Below are 21717 nucleotides of genomic sequence, written 5' to 3'. Positions count from 1 at the left end.
AGCAGCGTTGACTGTAGGCACAATACCAGATAGGCGCAGCGGCTCAGATTGCCCGGACGACTCTGGTCTTTAAGGGTATACAACACTAGGGATACAACTAAGTTCATCAGGAACTACTGACAACATAGGTGTGCCCATCCCTGTAGTGTTATTCCCGCTCCTCTTTTTTGAAGACATTAGCCACAAGAAGAGAGTACTTGGGGGTAGTATTAAAACACTTCAGAAGGGAGACCCTTTAATAGGGCTCACCAAGTCCCTATGTGACAATCCTGCCAAGCACCTTTAGCCTGCCAAGCAACACTTTGTAACTTACGTGACCCAGGTAAGGAGAAATGAACCGCTTCAAGTACCTGTTCAGAGCCTGCTTTGTGTTCCACAGCTGCTTTCTGGAAGAACCGCATGCTTAGCACACACTGTTTAAATAAGCTGTGTGTGCGCCAGAACGTTCTGTGCGTGCATGTGCACACACGCACGTGTGCGGTCCCAGCGACCGGACGTAGATGTATTTGTGAAGCCGCATGTGCCCTGGCCGCCAAACAAACTGCCAAGTCCAGCAGCGCTCTTGCGAATGCACGTGCGCCATGGCCAAACTGCTGAGCACTGCGGCACTCTTGTGAACGCATGTACGCCATGGCGAACCAAGGCGAAATGGTGCACCGTCATGCGCCATCATACAGGTAAAAAACAGCCAGACAAGCAAAAAAGGTACACTTTGCAAACACCCAAAGCTAGCCCACAACTCCCCCCGTATGGTCACTGCACACAGGTGTCCAGCCTCTAGCTAGCTTGACTGATTGTTACAATCACTGGGACACCCCACAATAAGTAAATAAAGGGGTTTTATTCACCCGTCCAGGTGCAGGGCAGCTTAGAAACTAAGAGCCCAAACTTCACCCATCACGGCGGGTTCCTGTCACTTGAGGACCTTCAAGAACTGGGTACCCTTTTCATGTTTATGGTCCACTCCCTTGGACCTGTACAGCACCCTGCAGAAATGCCTTAGTGCTGTGGTGTCCAGGATTCCACTTCGAAGGGTCCACCGCCTGTAGGCCGCATTACAGGCAAAACTTTGCAGGATCTTGAGTCTTCTTTGCAAGGCCCGGGTACCATTTATCTAAGCATAAAAAGCGTGTGGATCTGATCGGTCAACCCCTTGATTCATTTAAGAACCGTTTGTGGGACTAGAGACCTGGAGCTCAGAGAGCTCAAACAACCGTGCCATCCACCTTGCAGACACTTGTAAAAAAAACTGAAGTACTTCCTGTATGGGAGGGGTTATATATAGGGGATCACTTCCTGTCTAAAGTCCTTTGGTCTATCAGTCTCCATTCACCTGGAGATGAAGTATAGCCCAGCAGGTAATGAATATTAGCCTGACTCTGTGTCCCATGATGTATCAAAAAGAAAGCTAGTCCTTTGCCAGCATGCTGTAGAAAAGGAACCTTGCTCTGAGTGGAAGCATTGGTCTCTCTGCAAAAGTCTGATCCACCCCTGGCAGAGTCAGAGCTGGACTTCTACAATTTGCAGGGAGCTTAAAGGATAAGTTCAATTTTTTTTTTTTTTTAAAAAGTATTTTGCAGGTAAAACAAATTAAAAAATGGATGCGATTTATTTTTTTGGAGCCTGTAAAGCATTGCACCAGCGATCAGCAGATCGCTGGTGCCATGCAGGTCTCCAGCAGATCTGTCAGTGTATCTGTGTGCCCATACATCCTGTATGGGTAAGCAGATACAATCTGACAGGAAGAGATTTAACTGCCACTGCGCTCCACATGGGGAAGAGATTGCCGCTAGCTGTCAGGTCGAGGAGAAGCGGGGGTCGGTTCGTACATAACATTACCATCCGGAATATGGGTGTAACATGTAATTAAAGGTGAACTGTAGCTCTATATTGGAGGGTGATGGCGCCCGCTATTTCTGGTTGTACACTGGCTTGTATGTTAAACTTCCTCCAGGACAGTAGGGCGGTGGCTTATTGGCACATTCTCTGAAAAAAATAAACCATGTGTACTACATATAATGCCCATAGTGCAAGCTAATTATGTGGATCTAGGTTAACGTTAAAGTGATTGAAAAGTCTATTTTTTTTTCTGCTCTTCGCTGCTCCTGGCCCCTCCATCCTGTCGGGTGCCCCCAAAGCAAGCAGCTTTCTATGTGGGCACTCGAGCCGAGCTGCAGCTCCATGTATCCAGTCAGACACGGAGCTGTCGTTCGGGTCCGCCCCCTTTCTCCTGATTGGCTGACAGACAGCAGCGGGAGCCAATGGCGCCGCTGCTGTGTCTCAGCCAATCAGAAGAGAGCTGCACACAGAAGGCTTTTTATCTTAATGCATTAAGAAAGCTTCTGCCTTTACAACCCCTTTAACTTCTCAAAAAGGCAAGCAATCATGCATTGTAGGGGTCTGTATTTGTCTGATTGCATTGTCAGACGTCTTGTAGAGCTCCCAGAACCCAATATGCAAACAGCTGCATCAGTTGCTAAAGCAGAAGAATGAGGCAGAAGACAAATGACACTTAGTGCTCTGGACTGAGACAAGTAATCACTATAGAAAGATGTGCTTTGTTCATGTTTTACATCAGATATTTACCACCACTTTAACATTTACTATTGGCTCATACCTATGCTGCACAGTTTAACTAAACAATACTGAGGCTTGAAATATGGAAGGGAGTAAAGTAACGTCAAGGCTCCCAAGGAGCTTTCTACAATATCAGATGATGCCTTGCTACAAATGTGAGTGAAATTGCACACAGGTTCACTTTAAGGAATGCCCTCTAGATCAGCAAATTATAAATATTGTACTGCACGTAAGCACAGAATTCTTACCTGTGCCTGCGTTTTCTTGAGTGTGAAGCAGACCTTGAACGTGACCGCGATTTAGAGAATGAACGGGATCTTGAGCGAGATACAGAGCGGGATGACCCCGACCTTGATTTGGACTTATTTTTGGACATTTTTCAAACACACAGCCAGCCCTTTGCAACCTAAAAAAATAAATATACATATATAAAAAGAACTGAATTATATCACTAATCAACTAAAACAAGTCTGATCAATGTTCAAGGGCTGACAGATCCACAGAATGAAACTAGCAAAAGTCAAATTCATTTTTGATCCCCACGTATGAAAAAAAATAATAAAGTTCCCACATTAAAATATTGACAAATGTCCTAGTTCCCAAAAAACAATCCACACACATCCGATCTTATAACATATTTATGAAAGTTTTTTTGCCTCTTTGCTAACATCCTATGTGAGCTCCTAAACCTTTATTTTTCCCCCTCGATTTTTGTTTGGCAAGTACAGTGCACACTTTTTGCAGTCATGTGCACTTCTCTATGCCCGCAAAAAGAGTCTCATAGTTCATAGCATTTCTTAGGAATGAGCAAGAGAGGGTGGTTACCTTCCTACATACAGTGGGACCATGGAAAATGAACATAGCCATCCTCCAATAGGAAGTCCGATCACAGCAGCAGCACACACAAAAAAAATAAAAAATAAAAAAACACATTTGTAGGATGACTTTTTTTTTAAGCCAGAGTTTAGGATCATTTAAAGGAATAGAAACAGGTGATAGACTGGTTACTATGGATCATTTTTAGAATATACTTTAACACTAAAAGAAAAGTAACAACGCTGAGGCCATTTGTATATTTAAGCTGTTAAACTTAAAAACGACATGGTCATTACTTCTGCAGTTACTTCAGGATTATGTCACCAAACAATTACCAACAGAGTCTAGATTACACTTAGACTTTAGTACAAGTGTTTGTCACCTGTTTAAGAACCAAGCTATTCACATAGTGTTAATGATCATGAGCAGGCAGGCAGATGTTTTTAACTGGGCAAGGAATAAAACAGTTTGTGTATTTATCCAGATCTCAACTTTAAGCCCCGGTTCACACAGGGGCGGCACGACTTGCAGGTCGCCTCACCGAGGCGACCTGCACACAACTTCCACAACGACTTGCAAAACGACTACTGTATAGAAGTTTATGCAAGTCGCCTCAGAAATGCTACAGGAACCTTTTTCTAAGTTGGAGCGACTTGCGTCGCTCCTATTAGAACGGTTCCGTAGTACAGAACGGGAGGCGACTTGTCAGGCGGCTAGGTCGCCTGACAAGTCACCCCGTGTGAACTGGCACTAAAAGGGCAACTCCACTTTTGTTTGTGTTTAAAAAATAAAAATTTTTAAATTTTTTTTGCAAATCGTCAAAAATGAAAAAACTCCTGTAAATGAAAAGAAGCTAAATGCGAATTACCGCATTTACAAGCTCTGACAGGTATTTAGCCTTTCAAATGCCTTTGAACATTCATTCTGAACGCATTTTTTTGCTTTCCAAAAAATGCTTCTAAACTCAAACTGCTTAGAAACGACTATAAACGAACCTGTGAACATGTACTGATAAGATAACAGAGGAGAGTTTAGGGGCAGCTGAAAAAAATGCCCAACTGCTCCTAAACGTCCGTTTACCAGCAGTGGTGTACATGAAGCCTTAAATGCCAGATAGCAGTGGAAGCTCCCAAAGATGCAAGATAGCAGTGGAAGCTCACAAAGTTCTATCATCACTAGTTTCTTTCATTTGGAATTTCCTGGACTGTACCTCTCAGTATTTTTTCAAACAGAACAAAATCAGTTATCTTCAATATATTGATTGCAAAATATAAAGTCGTTTACAGCTGTCCACAAATACTACCTGCCAATTGTTAGAGGTTTGATGAAAGCATTGAATCCTTAAGGCTCCTTCACATGGGCAGACAGGCTCATCTTATGAGGAGCAATCTGCAGTGGATCACTTTTTCAGAGGTGGTTAAGTGCTGGTTTACAGGCATTCAGGAAGTGATACTGCTGTCTACAGAATGCCTGTTTTTTCTAATCTCAAGGGATTTAACATTTAAAAAGCCAGCACCGCAAATTCACGGCAAACCTTTAGCATGTGGTTGCAGCATTGACCGTTCTACCAGTTTGGAAAGTGGCAGCACTTGCCAAACTCGTTATGCTTAGAGTTGTACCATCACAAAGTAAAGCATTGTGACAGCAGCATATATAAACAGACCCAAGTAGCTACAAGGTGTGTGGTCAAAACATTGATTAACCTTGTTTTAACAGCCCCACCTTTCTAGCCAACTGTGTGAAAATTCAGATTCAATAGGGTCAGTCTTTGCTTCAAAGTGTCAAATGTTTTTTTTTTCAGTGAAAGATGGTATATCAAATATATATATGACTGACTGCTGAGCATTACATGTATGTGGTTGTGAGATTACATACAAAATAAATACACACAATGCAGGTCAATACTTTTTGACTTCCTATTCATACCATTTATAAAATGATAAAAAATACAGGGCTGGCTGCTTATACAAATAAAATATAAAATTAAAGCCTAATGAAACCTTAGACACACAACTGTATGCCAAATCTGAATTTATAAATAAAATGAAGCATCAATTCAAAGCACAATACTGTATTTAGGGTCTAATAAAACCAAACTATAGTGACCAGATTAAATTTAAAATTTCTGTAAATTAAAGTTAAATTTGTCTGGTAATTGCAAGCAACAGCAGCAGTTTTTTTTTCCTCCAATTTCCTTATACTTTCCATATGTTAACCAAACAGCACGTCTCTTTCTTTGTGCTCCAGGGGCCACACCAACACAGCCATATTTCATCTGTGCTTTTTAAAGTACCACATATGTTCTTTTCCACCTTAAAATGTTTTACTGAATTCAAGTTTAAGAGCCCATTTACATCTCTATGATGCATAACACACGTCAGCATTATCAGTAGTGCGTTACTGTGGCATTCATAATAAACAGCAATGCAGTGCACCAACATACATAATGTGCGTTGCCTGGGCTTTACTGCAATACAACAATGTGAAATGAGCCATTTCAAGGTTAGCAGGCAATTTTTTTCAGTTTTGATCTTTTTTTTAACCTTTGATCTTTTCCCCAGAGATATGGCAATGTAAAAAAGCAGCAGGTGAGATTCAAAACTGTTTACTACTTGCATACTCAGGAGATACTGGCACACACCTGAGGACAGGGTGGAACAAATAGCTTCAGGGGTCAGATGATTCTCAGTTCATATCCAGTAAACAGAGACAAACAGCAAACTAAAAGTATCATTCCTATCAGAGGTACAGAAGAAACACGAGGCTACTAAAGAAAAAAAAAAAAAGTAGGACAAATTCTGCTCTATAAAAAAGGAAACCACACGCCAATTTGTTTCTCAAATAAGATGCAGTAGAAATGTACTTACAATCTTTATACTGTAGTATGAATTTATTTAAAATGTGTGTACCGAGTGAGTATATACTTTGCACAAGCAGCTTTAAATCTCATACTTGACAATTATTTGCATGATTAATTTAAACAATTATAAAATCACTAAGTATGTACATTCTAATGAATAATATTAAAAGAAAAAAATACAGAATTTAAATCAGATATAGAATACATTGAGCATCTACATCTCTGTTTACTAGCAATGCAAAATCTTGAAATTCTTTTACATTGAGGGGAAAAAAAGTTCAATGTAAAAACCATGCTCTTCCTTTTGGATCAATATAAATGAGAAGGGATACTATTTGTTCTATAGGAGAAGAAAACTATAGAAAAACTGATGAGCATTTTAAAACATGGTGGGGAGGGGCTGTGAACTTTGAAACAGCATGACAACTGGACGAGAGAGAGAGAGAAAGAGAGAGAGAAAAAAAATAATCAAGGTTCACGGACGCAGAAAGTAGCTTTGTTTGAACATTAAACATCTTTCCACAAATAAGAAATAGTAAGAGAAGTTTGCAAATAAAACATCTGAGAACTTACAGTGAACAGACAAGTGGGAGAGAAGCGAGATCCACACTAGCAGCACAAGAAAGGTCACATTTCCTTCCTGCTTTCATGTATAAAACAGTTTTGTAAATCTTCAATGCTTTAACTCCACCCAACAATCTCTTAAAGGGGCCACAGTTTGGTGCTTACATTTTTTTTTTTAAATAAAATACTACGGCTTGCAGGTATTGTATAACTAGGCAAGTTAAAAATCAGACAATAGAATATCATTTTGTTTTAGAAATTATGTTCCTGCTTAAAAGAAAAACAAATGCTTTAAAAAGAGAAGTATTGCCAAAGCTTTTTTAGCCATACTTCTCTTGTGGGAGAAGTGAACCTACTTCTGCTCTACTGTGGCCCAGATTAAGCAGACAGTTGGGTATAGCCCACTGTTAGCTGATGTCCCCAGCCTCCGCAAGGATCCCGATAATGTCAGCTAAGTCATAAATGCATTGAAGCAACAGCCAAATCTGTTTTAGAAAGTGTGTAGTTAATATGTAAAGTTTTAAAACAAAAGGCAATCTATTCTTAAATATCTCTAATATAACTATATGGTTAGGGAGCAAAATCTCTAATCCACCGAGAACAACAGACAGAAGAGATATAGTGTATATACTATTAAAGGTTAAAGCTGGTAAATATCATCAGACTCAGAGATCACATTTTTTTATTTAAAGAAAAAAAAAAAAAAAAGTTAGACAATGTCTTCCTTCAAAAAAAAAAAAAAAAAAAAATGTAATTTTAAGAACGTTTGTTCGATTTTCTAATCATTAGTGGGGTCAAATCGACGTTTGCTGTATGAATATTGATCCGTGTGGCCAGCATAAGGCTCGGCGCACACCTATGCAGTTTGCTTTTTCTGCTGTGAGTTTTGATTTTTGCAAACGTGATTTTGCTGAGATTTGCATGTTTGTATTTTCTTTATGTTTTTTTTTGGCCAATTTGTTGGGCAGATTAAAAAAAAAAAAAAAAAAACCACACAAATTGCTGCAAAAATGCACTACATGCTTTTCTACAGTTTCTCCGTTAAAGTATAGTGAACCAAAAAAAGCACCGTTTTGCGTTGAAAAAAGTCCCCGACCCTTTCCAAATATGCAGCAGCTGAAAAAAAGCATAGATGTGAATGTGTCCCATAGGAAACCATGTTAAATGAACTGTCGTGTGTTTCTGCAAAAAACACATAGGTGTGAACCAGGCCCAAGATGTATAGTAAAATAATGGGGTTAACAAAACCAAAATGAACCCTTTATAGTACAAGAGCAGCAAATCGCTACTGTAAGGGGTTAATTTTTTTATTTTTTTTTTTTACTGTGGAACAGTGAAAGTAATATTTACAGTAGCGATTATTTGCTCTTTTTGTACTATAAAGGGCTAATTTTAGATTTTTTAACCCCATTATGTTACTGGCCGATTAATTGATTTTGAAAACAGTAAACGATTAATTTCATCATTGATTAGTTCTCGATTAATCGATTAGTTGTTTTGGCCCTAGTCTCCTTATTGGAGAGTTTAAAAAGAAAAGCAAAAGACATGGTGCCACCCCCCGCTGTCGGTGGTGGGGTGCTGCAGTCTTAAGATGGTGTGGATGCCTCAAAATGTTATATATTTTACAGTACTCATCGCTTTGGATTAATGGAAGTTGGTTCAGGAGGATACTTTATTTAGGGAACTGGTATGGAGAAGGAAACAGGCAAGGATACGTCTGTGTACTGCAGCTGTCAAAAGACGGGAGGTTTGGCAGTGCCACATTAGTTCATGGGGGCCCAATTACAACAGCTGTGGGGATGCGCACTGGGAAGGGGTACTGTATGTCACCGTGTACAGGCACTATTATCCTGTACTCCACACACACATTAATTGAGGCATTAGAAGCAAGGTCATTGAGGAAGGATATAGACTGCCCTACAACTCACTTATTAGAAAAAGTATGGGAGATGGTATGCTCCCTTCTCCAGTTCATGCAGTTTACGGAGTTCTCACCGATATTGGAGAATAAAAATCTGAGAGACTGGAAAACCTTAACAACTGTAAAGAAAGGGGAGTGGTAAGGCTGCCACAACTATATAGTGCTAGAACAATGAAAATCTTCCAGGAGTTAAGAGGAATTCGGGGTCTCAAATAAATGCTTCTACCACCATTTGCAGATAAACTGTACTGACAACACGTGTCTTAAGACAAAGTTAGAATGGAGTAAGGCCCCTCTCAAATTGTGGTGAATGCGACCTCATCCAAAGAGTTAATATCAAATTAGAAAAAAGTAATTCTCAAAGTAGAAAAAAGATCTGGACCTTCCTTGCAGGGCAAAATGGGAAGACGACATGGGAGAATTGACGGATGCTCAGTGGAATGGCGTTTTAAAAATCAGTGGAGCCAAATTTCCTTGGACCCTGTAAAAAGACTGTCGCAGATCTCTATCAAAAGAAACCTGGGCTTCCATACCACCTCAGCAGTGCCACAGGCTGATCGCCTCCATGCCACGCTGCATTGATGCAGTAATTCATGTAGGGCTGCAACTAACGATTATTTTCATAATCGATAAGTTGGCCGATTGTTTTGATTAATTGGATAATAACCTTAAAAAAAAAAAAAAAAAAAGGCAATTTATTCTTAACCCCTTGCTGACCAGCTCACACCGATATACGTCGGCAGAAGGGCATGTACAGGCAGCGGTTTGCAGGGGTGAGCCCGCTACGACCCCCACGATCGTCTCACGGAGAGGAAGAACGGGGAAATGCTGATGTAAACAAGCATTTCCCCATTCTGCCTAGTGACAGGACACTGATCACAGCTCCCTGTAATCGGGAGTGGTGATCAGTGTTGTGTCACACATAGCGCCCCCCCCCACAGTTAGAATCACTCCCTAGGACACAACCCCTTCACTGTCATTTACACAGGAATCAATGCATTTGTATAGCACTAATTGCTGTATAAATGACAATGGTCCCAAAAATGTGTCAAAAATGTCCGATATCCGCCATAATGTCACAGTCCCGATAAAAATCGCAGATCGCCGCCATTACTAGTAAAAAATAAAATAAAAATGCCATAAAACTATCCCCTATTTTGTAGACGCTATAACTTTTGCGCAAACCAATAAACGCTTATTGCAATTTTTTTTACCAAAAATATGTAGAATACATATAGGCCTAAACCAATATGTATGTTTGTTTGTTTATATATTTTTTGGGGACATTATAGCAAAAATTTTTTTACAATTTTTAAGTTAATAGCGCAAAAATAAAAACCGCAGAGGTGGTCCGGGTCTTAAGTGGTTAAATATCTCTATGCAGTGGTAAATATAAATAACCAACTATATGGTTAGGGAGCAAAATCTCTAATCCACTTTGAGAATAACAGACAGAAGAAATATAATGTATATAGTATTAGAGGTTGAATCTGGGAAATATCAGACTGTAAACAGTGAAAGTAATTTATATATATATATATATATAAAAAAAACTTATTTTTTTATTTATTTTTTATTTATTTTTTTTGAGCGACGGGCGTTTTGCTTTAGGCGGCAGAACGCTCAGATGTGAACAGCGGCCATTGAAATGAATGGGAATTGTCTTGTTGGCCATTTTTAGAGCTGAGGCTTAGATCAGAAAAATGCCTAGATGTGAATGGAGCCTGAAGAAATGATACTTTGCCACAATGTAAAGTAGTGAGTGTACAGCTTATATAACAGTGTGTGTCTAATGATAGAGAGAGATAGAATATATATATATATATATATATACACACACACATATACACACACACATATATATATATATATATATATATATATATATATATATACACACACACACACACACACACATATATACATATATACATACACACACATACACACAGAAGAAGGATATACGGGCATTTTTAACTGGGAGTCAGACATGAATTTATATGAAGGGTTAAAGGGAGATATAAATCTTTTATAATAAAAGTAGTACTAAAAGCTAAGACTTTTTTTCATGGATATGATCATTTTAAATATAATGTAAAATACTGGTAAATGTTTACTTTAAATGTAACTGTAATGCCTTCTATTACCTCCAGTCTATCAGCCTTCACCTTCTCTGGGTTCAGATGCTGATCTTCCCTGCACAGTGTCTTTAAAATGATTTTATTTCAAAACAAACAGGTTATACTTACCTGCTCTGTGTAATGGTTTTGCACAGAACAGCCCTGATTCTCCTCTTCTGGCTCATCCTGCCTTCAGAGTGCCCCAATAGCAAGCTGCAAAGTATAGTACAGAGGCCCCTATAGCAAGATAAGAAAAACTTCTGTCTTTAGAGCCACTCACTTCCTGCTCTTGGCTTCATGTCCCATGAGGCATTGCTCCTCACACATTCACAAGTTCTCAGGCACTTATTGACATGTATGGATGGTGTATTGAGCAGTATGTGTGCTGCACTGTATTTCCTGATATGTACACAAATAATGCATTCTGTATGCAGGCCAACTAATTGGCTGGCCGATTAATCGATTATGAAAACAGTTGACAACTATTTTCATAATCGATTAGTTGTTTCGGCCCTATATTCATGCAAAAGGAGCCCCGACCAAGTATTGTGCATACTATATTGTACATGGACCTACTTTTCAGTAAGCCATTTCTGTATTAAAAATCTTTATTGGTCATCTTTAATATTCTAATTTTCAGAGAGAGTGAATTTGGGGTTTTCCACTTGCTGCAAGTCATAATCAAAAAATTAAAAGGAAATGCTTGAAATATATCACTGTGTGTAAAATATATATATAAAAAACGAGTTTCACTTTTTGAATTGAATTACTGAAATAAAATTAACTTTTTGATAATATTAGAGATATATATATATATATATATATATATATATATATATATATATATATATATATATATATCTCTCTCTATCTCCATCTATCTATACACACATATATACACATACACACACACACACAGAAGTGAGCACACTCCTCACATTTTTGTAAAGATTTTATTATACCTTTTCATGTGACACGTACTTTTTTTGAGCGACGGGCGTTTTGCTTTAGGCGACAGAACGCTCAGATGTGAACATGGGCCATTGAAATGAATGGGATTTGTCTTGTTGGCCATTTTTAGAGCTGAGGCTTAGAGCAGGAAAACGCCTAGATGTGAACGGTGCCTGAAGAAATGACACTTTGCTACAATGTAAAGTAGTGAGTGTACAGCTTGTATAACAGTGTAACTTTGCTGTCCCCTCAATGGTCTAAACCAAAGTGTCAATATTTTGTGTGGCCACCATTATTTTCCAACACTGCTTTAACCCTCTTGGGCATGGAGTTCACCAGAGCTTCACAGGTTGCCTCTGGAGTCGTCCTCCACAACATCACGGAGCTGGTCGATGTTAGAGACCTTGCGCTCCTCCACCTTCCATTTGATGCCCCACAGATGCTCAATAGGGTTTAGGTCTGGAGACATGCTTGGCCGGTCCATCACCTTTACCCTCAGCTTCTTTAGCAAGGCAGTGGTCGTCTTGGAGGTGTGATTGGGGTTGTTATGTTGGAATACAGCCCTGCGGCCCAGTCTTCGAAGGGAGGGAGATCATGCACTGCCACAGTATGGCATTCATGGTTTCCACAATGAACTGTTGCTTCCCATTCCCGGCAGCACTCAGACCATGACACTCCCACCACCATGCTTGACTGTAGGCAAGACACACTTGTCTTTGTACTCCTCACCTGGTTGCAGCCACACACGCTTGACACCATCTGAACCAATAAGTTTATCTTGGGTTCATCAGACCACAGGACATGGTTCTAGAAGCTTCCTTCTGGGACAACAGCCATGCAGACCAATTTGATGCAGTGTTCGGCGTATGGTCTGAGCACTGACAGGTTGACTCCCCCACCACTACACACCTCTGCAGCAATGCTGGCAGCACTCATATGTCAATTTCCCAAAGACAACCTCTGGATATGATGCTGAGCATGTGCACTCAACTCCTTTGGTTGACCATGGCGAGGCCTGTTCTGAGTGGAACCTGTCCTGTTAAACCGCTGTATGGTCTTGGCCACCATGCTGCAGCTCAGTTTCAGAGTCTTGGCAATCTTCTTATAGCCTAGGCCATCTTTATGTAGAGCAACAATTCTTTTTTTCAGATCCTCAGAGAGTTCTTTGCCATGACGTGCCATGTTGAACTTCCAGTGACCAGTATGAGAGTGAGAGCGATAACACCAAATTTAACACAACTGCTCCCCATTCATACCTGAGACCTTGTAACACTAACGAGTCACATGACACTGAAGAGGGAAAATAGCTAATTTGGCCCAATTTGGACATTTTCACATAGGAGTGTACTCACTTTTGTTGCCAGTGGTTTAGACATTAACGGCTATGCGTTGAGTTATTTTGAGGGGACAGCAAATTTACACCGTTATACAAGCTGTACACTCACTACTTTACATTGTAGCAAAGTGTCATTTCTTCAGGGTTGTCACATGAACACACACTATTTTTTAAGACCTTTTAATACAAGATAAGGCATTTACTAAAAATGTCTAACATTTACTACACATTCTTTTAGGGGTTGGAAGTAGATAAACTTGAAGATCAGCAATTTACGCTCATGGCTAAAGGTTATATATGTACGATGACGAAGGCTGGATGTCACGCACACACAAAATCTATGCAAATCAGCGATATGTGTACAAATGTAACCATCATTTCTCTAAGCTTGGAAAACCCCACTATCTTTGACTGATAACATTATTTCAAACTAAAGATCGGCTTTACACAGTTTACTTTTTCAAAGTTCTATTATACATATGAATATATCCACCAACTACTGGGTTTTACAAATGACCAATTACATGTGAGGGAAAGTTGAGAGACAAAAATAAAAAAAAAAAAATATTAAAAACTAAAATCAATAGGCTGCTAATCCTATCCAGCAACCACTGCAGCTGTGTTACAATCGGAAAATTCACTCAATTTACCTTAAAGAAAATCTGAAACTTGAAAATGTAGGTCCTCATTACTGACCTCAAATACCAATTCTCTGCAAACCCAATTGTATCACTATTTTTTCAGTCACCGACACAAGCATGCAGATCAGTAGTATTTGCTGATCTGCATGCTTACTTTAGGTCTGTCTCTTAAAAAGGGGTTGTAAACCCTCATGTTTTAATCTTAATGCATCCTATGCATTAAAAAGGTGAAAAAACTGACCCCCCCCCCCCAGTTTTACTCACCTGAGCCCATTAGTTTCCTCGGAGACACGCTCTTCCCCTCTGTCCCTTTTGTCTCGGCTCGATTGGATAGATTGAGAGCAGCGCAGCCATTGGGTCCCGCTGCTATCAATTCCAATGATGTGGGCGCTGGGGGCAGGGCCGAGTCATACACGGGTGTCCACCATAGGAGAGGTTTCTCCAAGTGGACACTCGATGCGGGGAGGAGAAACCAGTGCCGCCGGGGGACCCCAAAGGTCAAGGATCAGGGCCACGCTATGCAAAACAAACTGCATAGTGGAGGTATGACTTTTTTTTTTTTTTTTTTAGAAAAAAAACAGGGTGTAAACCCCTTTAACCTCCCTGGCAGTATGATTATGTTAGATTTTTTTAGTCTCAAAGCGGTACATCGTTTTGCATAGAAATTTGGCGTTTTATATTGTAGGTCAGTAATTCTTAGGAATAACTCACTTAAATCTGTCCAAGAGTCTAGTAGACATCTCGGGTATGAGTGTGAAACACGAAGTCATAAATAATAATAAATAACTATAAATCAAAAATAAAAAACGTATTAAATAATGTAATCAGATCAAAAACACTGAAATTTGCTCAGTTGCAGAATTGCGATGTTGTCATATATGTTACCATTACATTTTTTGCATCAACATGATCATAATCCATCTAGTCTTAGGCTATTGGCTTGGAAGTTATGGGTGAGGATGCCGATACTGGCAGGCGCTTTCAGGGACTTTGTATCTTTTGGATACATCGCTTAGGAGCCTTATCACCTAGGGGCCTGAATGTGGGGTTGGATGTTCAGACTTTTATGTAACCCCCAGGTCCCCCTCCCACTTCTGTTTCTATTCTGTTTTTGCCTTCATGTTGGCGTCCTTCCAGGAGCTCATTATACAAATATGTCCTGTTTCTTTGGTTTCTTCTTTTTCATCCAAGTATTTGTGTACTTTATCTTTATTTAACCACCTCAATACAGGGCACTTACAACCCCTTCCTGCCCAAGCCATTTTTCAGTTTTCAGCGCTGTCGCACTTTGAATGACAATTGCGCGGTCATGTTACACTGCACCCTAATTAAATTTTTATCATTTTTTCCCCACAAATAGAGCTTTCTTTTGGTGGTATTTGATCACCTCTGCAGTTTTTATTTATTGCGCTATAAACAAAAGAAGAGGGACAATTTTGAAAAAACACAATATTTTTTACTTTTTGCTATAATATCCATTTTTTTTTTTTTTTTAACAATTTTTTTCCTCAGTTTAGGCCGATAAGTATTTTTCTACATATTTTTGGTAAAAAAAAATTGCGATAAGCGTATATTGATTGGTTTGCGCAAAAGTTATAGCATCTACAAAATAGGGGATAGATTTATAGCATTTTTATTATTTATTTTTTACTAGTAATGGCGGCGATCTGCAATTTTTACTGTGACTGCGATATTGCGGTGGACACATCGGACACTTTTGACACGTTTTTGGGACCATTCACATTTATACAGCGATCAATGCTATAAAATTGCATTGATTACTGTGTAAATGTGACTGGCAGGGAAGGGGTTAACACTAGGGGGCGCTCGAGGGGTTAATGTATGACCTAAGGAGGTGATTCTAACTGTGGGGGGAGGGGACTGACTGGGGGAGGTGACCGATCGCTGTCCCTATGTACAAGGGACACGCCATCGGTCTCCTCTCCTCTCTGACAGGACGTGGATCTGTGTTTACATGCACAGATCCACGCTCCTGCTCTGTTACCCGGCAATCGCGGGTGCCCGGCGGACATCGCGGCCTCCGGGCACGCGCACCGGGTCCCGAGCGACGCAGCGGGCGCGCGCCCCCTAGTGGCTCGGGAGGGCGAGGACATCATATGACGTCCTCCCAGAACAATAGAAGCCTCGTCCCGCCGTCATATGACGGTGGGCGGTGGCTTAGTGGTTAAAATTCTCTTTTTCATTTTTTTATTATTAAATTACAATTTTTACTTGAATCTACCATTAACAACTAGCTGCTATTGATTACCAATTACTACAGCAACAAACTTTTATAGATTTTTTTTTTTGTAGGGTTGGCTTTCACGTACTTCAGGGCTCAACGCTTTTCATTAATGGTTGCACACTGGGGAATCATCATCGCTGTGCAAAATTCATCGCAATAAAAATAAAAAATGTTATTTTTAGTAAATTTACTATTTCCTAGTGGTCCAGTTTTGTCAGATACTTTTAATTTTTTAATTACATTTTTGAAAAATTTTTGAAAAAAATTATTTTAAAAAGATCATTTTTTTTCTTTCCCGCCCCTTTGGGGGCGTGGCTTGGACACAATTTTCAATTCCACCATTCACTATAAAACCGCTTGCCCGTGGAATACGAGACTAGCCTAGCTCTGAGGAAGGGGGGTGCGCCCCCGAAACGCGTTAGCTGTACCCTGTGTTCTGTGCATGTCCATGCACTGTGTTTATGGCCTTTTGTCAGTTGCATTTTGTGAGTACCTACTTACATTAGGGCTGGGAGATTTTCCCCCAAAAAAATCAATCTGCGATTTTCTTAAACTCGATTCAAAATTTTTTTGGACACCGCGTTGGTCCTGAAGAGCTGTGCGCAGGAGTTTTTAGGCGAGGCCGCAGCTTTGGCCTAGTCCTGGCGACCTAAAAACTCCTGAGAGCAGCTCTTCAGGACCAGCGCGGTGAAAAAAAAAATTCTAAAAAAAAATCAATTTGCTTAAATTTTGAATCGATTTGACCTCTCAACTCGATTCAAGATTTAAATCGATTTTTTCCCCCAGCCATAACTTATATACAAAAATTTCTTGTTAAATTATCCCTGGTAATGCACTAGGTGTGCGCGCCTTCCATTTCTGTTTTTCTTGTAGTTCCTTTCGGATTACCCCATCTGAGGAAGGCAGCATCCGCCTAGTTTTAGGATAACATATATACCTTTCACACAACCATTTTATCTGACATCTGTTACTCCACACCTTGGAAGAAACATTAGCTCTGGAAGTGAGTTTTTGTATCTCTCCTATAACTATTGTAGCCAGAATACAGAGGCTGCTTCACAGGGTCACTGGGAGTGTATATTCTGAAGTCTGTACTGTGTAACTTCACTTTATTTTGCTTCCTGCATCACCCTTCATATTCAAGCGTACAATGAAGAGCAGGGTCCAATGCAGAAAATTAAAAACAGTTGAGTGGGAGTAGACTGGTGCTAAAAACGAAATACTGAGTATGTAGGCTGTGTTCTCTGTATTACATATCAAGGGCTACAATTATAATGGGAGTATAGCTTAAAGTGATATTAAACCTTCGGGTTTTTTTTTAAACAAACATGTCTATACTTACTGCATATGCTCTTTTGCACAGAACAGCCCCCGCCCCCCCCCCATCTTCTGGGGTCCCCCACTGGTGATCCAGGTCCTTCCTCTTCAGCGGGTGCCCCCACAGAAAGCTGCGTCCATTGACAGACAGTAGCCCGCAGCACTCCGCCGTGCCCCCCCCCCATTCCTGTGTCACAGCAATCCCAATGAGTAAGACATCTCGAGCGCTGCAGCACAGGTTTTTCGCTGCTTCCACACTGCGGCCACGTTGGCAGTAAAAAGCTGCTAGTCTTAGCGGTGCTTTTCGGCCGCTAGCAGGGCGCTTTTAACCCCTGCTAGCGGGGTTAAGGGGTTAAAAGTACCCGTGTTGTGGTGCTTCCGAAACACTTTTCAGGCGCTTCTGAAGTGCTGCCCATTCATTCCAATGGGCAGGGGCAGTTTAGGAATGCTGTATACAGAGCTCCCAAACCACCCCAAAGATGCTGCTTGCAGGACTTTTCCTGTCCCGGAAGCGCACCGCTTTCACCCTGGGGAGGCACAAGAAGCAGTTTTCAGGCGCTATTTTTAGAGCTAAAACGCCTAAAAATGGCTTTAGAACCAGAAAAAATAAATAAATAAAAAACCCCTACACGAATTAGTTACACCTTAACATATTATATTTATTATCTATATCTCATTCCTTTGACATTAAATACTGTTATGGCAGCAGCTAGCTGTTATAACCCCGATATCTTTTTTTCTGTGGGCGATTTGGCGGCTGATAAAACTGATCCCAATGGCGCATTGACCGCAGAATCACTTTTAAAGGCAGAGGGAGAGATAAAAAGAAAAAATCTCCATAGGCCAACGCTTTAAGTACCGTAGTTTGTCACCATTCCACAAGCGTTAGCAATTTTAAAGCATGACATGTTAGGTATTTATTTACTCGGCGTAACATCTTTCACATTATACAAAAAGTTGGGGCAACTATAGTGGTTTATGTTTACATTTTTTTTTAATTCATTAAAGTTTTTTTTTTTGGAAAAAATACGTGTTGGAAAGAACACTGCACAAATAGAGTGTGAGAAAATATTGCAATGATCACCATTTTATTTCTCTAGGGTCTATGCTTAAAAAAAAAAAATTTGTTTTGAAATAAAATCATTTTAAAGACACTGTGCAGGGAAGATCAGCATCTGAACCCAGAGAAGGTGAAGGCTGATAGACTGGAGGTAATAGAAGGCATTACAGTTACATTTAAAGTAAACATTTACCAGTATTTTACATTATATTTAAAATGATCATATCCATGAAAAAAAGTCTTAGCTTTTAGTACTACTTTTATTATAAAATATTTATATCTCCCTTTAACCCTTCATATAAATTCATGTCTGACTCCCAGTTAAAAATGCCTGTATATCCTTCTTCTGGGGTGGGGGTGTGTGTGTGTGTGTGTGTGTGTGTGTGTGTGTGTGTGTGTGTGTGTGATATAGATATATATATATAGAGAGATAGAGATAGAGATAGAGATAGAGATAGAGATAGAGATAGAGATAGAGATAGAGATAGAGATAGAGATAGAGATAGAGATAGAGATAGAGATAGAGATAGAGATAGAGATAGAGATAGAGATAGAGATAGAGATAGAGATAGAGATAGAGATAGAGATAGAGATAGAGATAGAGATAGAGATAGAGATAGAGATAGAGATAGAGATAGAGATAGAGATAGAGATGATAGAGATAGAGATGATAGAGATAGAGATGATAGAGATAGAGATAGAGATGATAGAGATAGAGATAGAGATAGAGATATATATATATATATATATATATATATATATATATATATATATATATATATATATATATATAGCAGGGCTTGACAAATTTGCTTGGAATCTAGGAGCCAGCTAAAAAAGTTAGGAGCCAGGTTTTTTTTTTTTTTTAAACGACCGACAAAGCTTTATTTTCAATATAAAAATTAACCAATCTTAAATTTACACAGAGACGACTAGAACTAATGTGACTGCTTTTATTTCCTGCCATGCAGGTACACAAGACCGTCATATTCCCACTAAGGATCCAATCAGGTCCGCCTGAAAAACTGACAGGCGAACCTGATCAGACAGCCCGTGTGAAAGGGGACAAGCAGGGAGATGACAAATAATAAATTCATTTTAATTAACCACTTCCTTCCCGCAGGACGACTATATACGTCCTGTCTTTGAAGAGAAATACCGTAGTTATGGTAGCAGCTAGCTACCATAACCCCGGTATCTTCTTCAAGAGCCGGCGGTTCTCTTTCAGATAAAAGTGGTCTCTGCAGCAGATTAGCAGCGAGATCACTTTTATCGGCGGCAGGAGAGGGCCCCCCCTATCGCCACGATCGTTAGAGCGAGAGCAATAATTCTAGTCCTAGACCTCCTCTGTAACTCAAAACATGTAACCTGTAGAATTTTTTAAATGACACCTATGGAGATTTTAAAGGGTAAAAGTTTGTCGCCATTCCACGAGCGGATGAAATTTTGAAGCGTGACATGTTGGGAATCAATTTACTCGGCGTAACATTATCTTTCACAATATAAAAAAAATTGGGCTAACTTTACTGTTTTCTTATTTTTTAATTAAAAAAAGTATTTTTTCCCAAAAAAGTGCGCTTGTAAGTCCGCTGCGCAAATACGGTGTGACAGAAAGTATTGCAATTACCGCCATTTTATTCTCTAGGGTGTTAGAATAAAAAATATATATAATGTTTGGGGGTTCTAAGTAAAGGGAAGGAGATGAGCAGGCAGTGAAAACAGGTAGGAAAAGCTCCATTAGCATTGGTGGATGTCTTGTCATACCAACGGCCACCACCAGAGGGCGCCCGATTGCAGAAAGAACCAGGAACCATAGGACTGCAGTAGGCCGCAAAGCCGGGGCCTCAATTACCGGCGCGGCCCAGCGCGATCGCGGCGGGAGGGGGGGGGGTGTCGAACGGACACACAGCTGTGCCGCCCCAGGTCGCTAATTCTAGTCGCAAATGCGACCTGGCGCCCGGGTTTTGTCGAGCCCTGATTATATATATATATATATATATATATATATATATATATATATATATATATATATATAGTTTGGGGGTTCTGAGTAATTTTCTAACAAAAAATACAACATTTACACTACACTTAAAACAAAAGTTTATAGAAAAGGCCTGATCAGCAAGTGGTTAAATCTGTTACAGTTAACACAATAAAAACCACACTAAATAAAAAATTCAGCCATAAATCTAACTTGTTCAAAAAGAACAGTAGGGAGATCTAATGTCAGAGTTTAATGTGCGATACAAACTATTTGAGATTCTATAATACCAGACAGCTAAAGTGCAGGAAGGCATTATATATATGCCGAGACGTAAATTGTGTGTATAGAATTGCATTACCTGAATTCAATACATTAAAATAAAAAAATAAATAAGTGTGTGTATATATAATTTATATTAAAAAACACACACTCCCTCTATAAAATGTGCTCACCAAGCAGTTTGAGTTCTCTGTCTAGAGGAGGGCCCTTTCGTCACTGCTCAGCATATACTGGTTTACATCCAGGATAAAAAGAAGCTGTTATTTAAATGTGCCTTATCCATGTTTGGAAACTCCCTTGTTAAAACAATTCCCCCCTTAAGAAAACCAATCTATGCCATTACAAACAGTTGGCAAAATAGTTACTAATCCAGTGTCTAAAAAATGCTGTAGGAAGGTAAAGGCCAACAGCTGGTGTTATCAGCAAAACACAATGTCAGGGATGCACAGTGATAATACAAACATAAGTCCAATTAGGAAAATATGTCTAAATATTGAGGCAGCATTGCTACAAACACCTGTTTCTGTTAATATGGAGATAGAAGAGCAAAGGATAAACATGTCACACTCAAGTAAAGACAGAAGCAAACCTATGGTTCAATATAAGGGTTTGCTGACAATTGAAGTAATAAAACACTTTTGGCTAAATCTGAAAGGAGGACATTAAAAAAAAAAAAATAATAATAATAATAATGCCAGATAGTGCATCTTATCCATTTATAATTTGTCAACTGTGGACATGTAAATTAAAGCATATCTAAACCCACAACAAGATTTCATATATTGCAGAGCTTACCAGTCCTTACTTAAAATGTGGCATTTTACATTAGTTTTCTTTTTACAGCTTGTATTTCCTTCTTCTCCTACACACTTCTTATCCTAGAGTGACAACGCTCACTGGGTGTCGCACTAGGCTGCTCACCTGATTTAGACTTCAAACACATCTACTTCTCTTCACCTCCATTAAATGAGAGGTAGTTTAGAGAGGATAACTTGAAAGGAAAAATTATTATATAGTTTGTAATTTCAGCTCAGAGAAGTGACAAG

The 21717-nt window shown here is 39.6% G+C and overlaps 1 protein-coding gene across 5 annotated transcripts in view; it reads right to left on the bottom strand.

Annotated features, from left to right (window-relative positions):
• THRAP3 (thyroid hormone receptor associated protein 3) overlaps positions 1-21717 on the bottom strand; it is a 113599-nt gene that overhangs the window by 51999 nt on the left and 39883 nt on the right. For 4 of the 5 annotated variants that reach the window (XM_073615617.1, XM_073615618.1, XM_073615619.1 and 1 more), the window contains exon 3: positions 2826-2983. In XM_073615617.1, coding sequence (XP_073471718.1) covers positions 2826-2953 — 128 coding nt within the window. In that variant the 5' untranslated portion in view covers positions 2954-2983. Of the gene's footprint in view, positions 1-2825; positions 2984-6826; positions 6918-21717 lie in introns of those variants that run through there. The other variant, XM_073615615.1, reaches the window with a different exon arrangement.

This window comes from Aquarana catesbeiana, linkage group LG02 (assembly GCF_042186555.1).
Source record: "Aquarana catesbeiana isolate 2022-GZ linkage group LG02, ASM4218655v1, whole genome shotgun sequence".
Classification (NCBI taxonomy): domain Eukaryota; kingdom Metazoa; phylum Chordata; class Amphibia; order Anura; family Ranidae; genus Aquarana; species Aquarana catesbeiana.
This window is presented reverse-complemented; position numbering and strand designations above follow the sequence as displayed.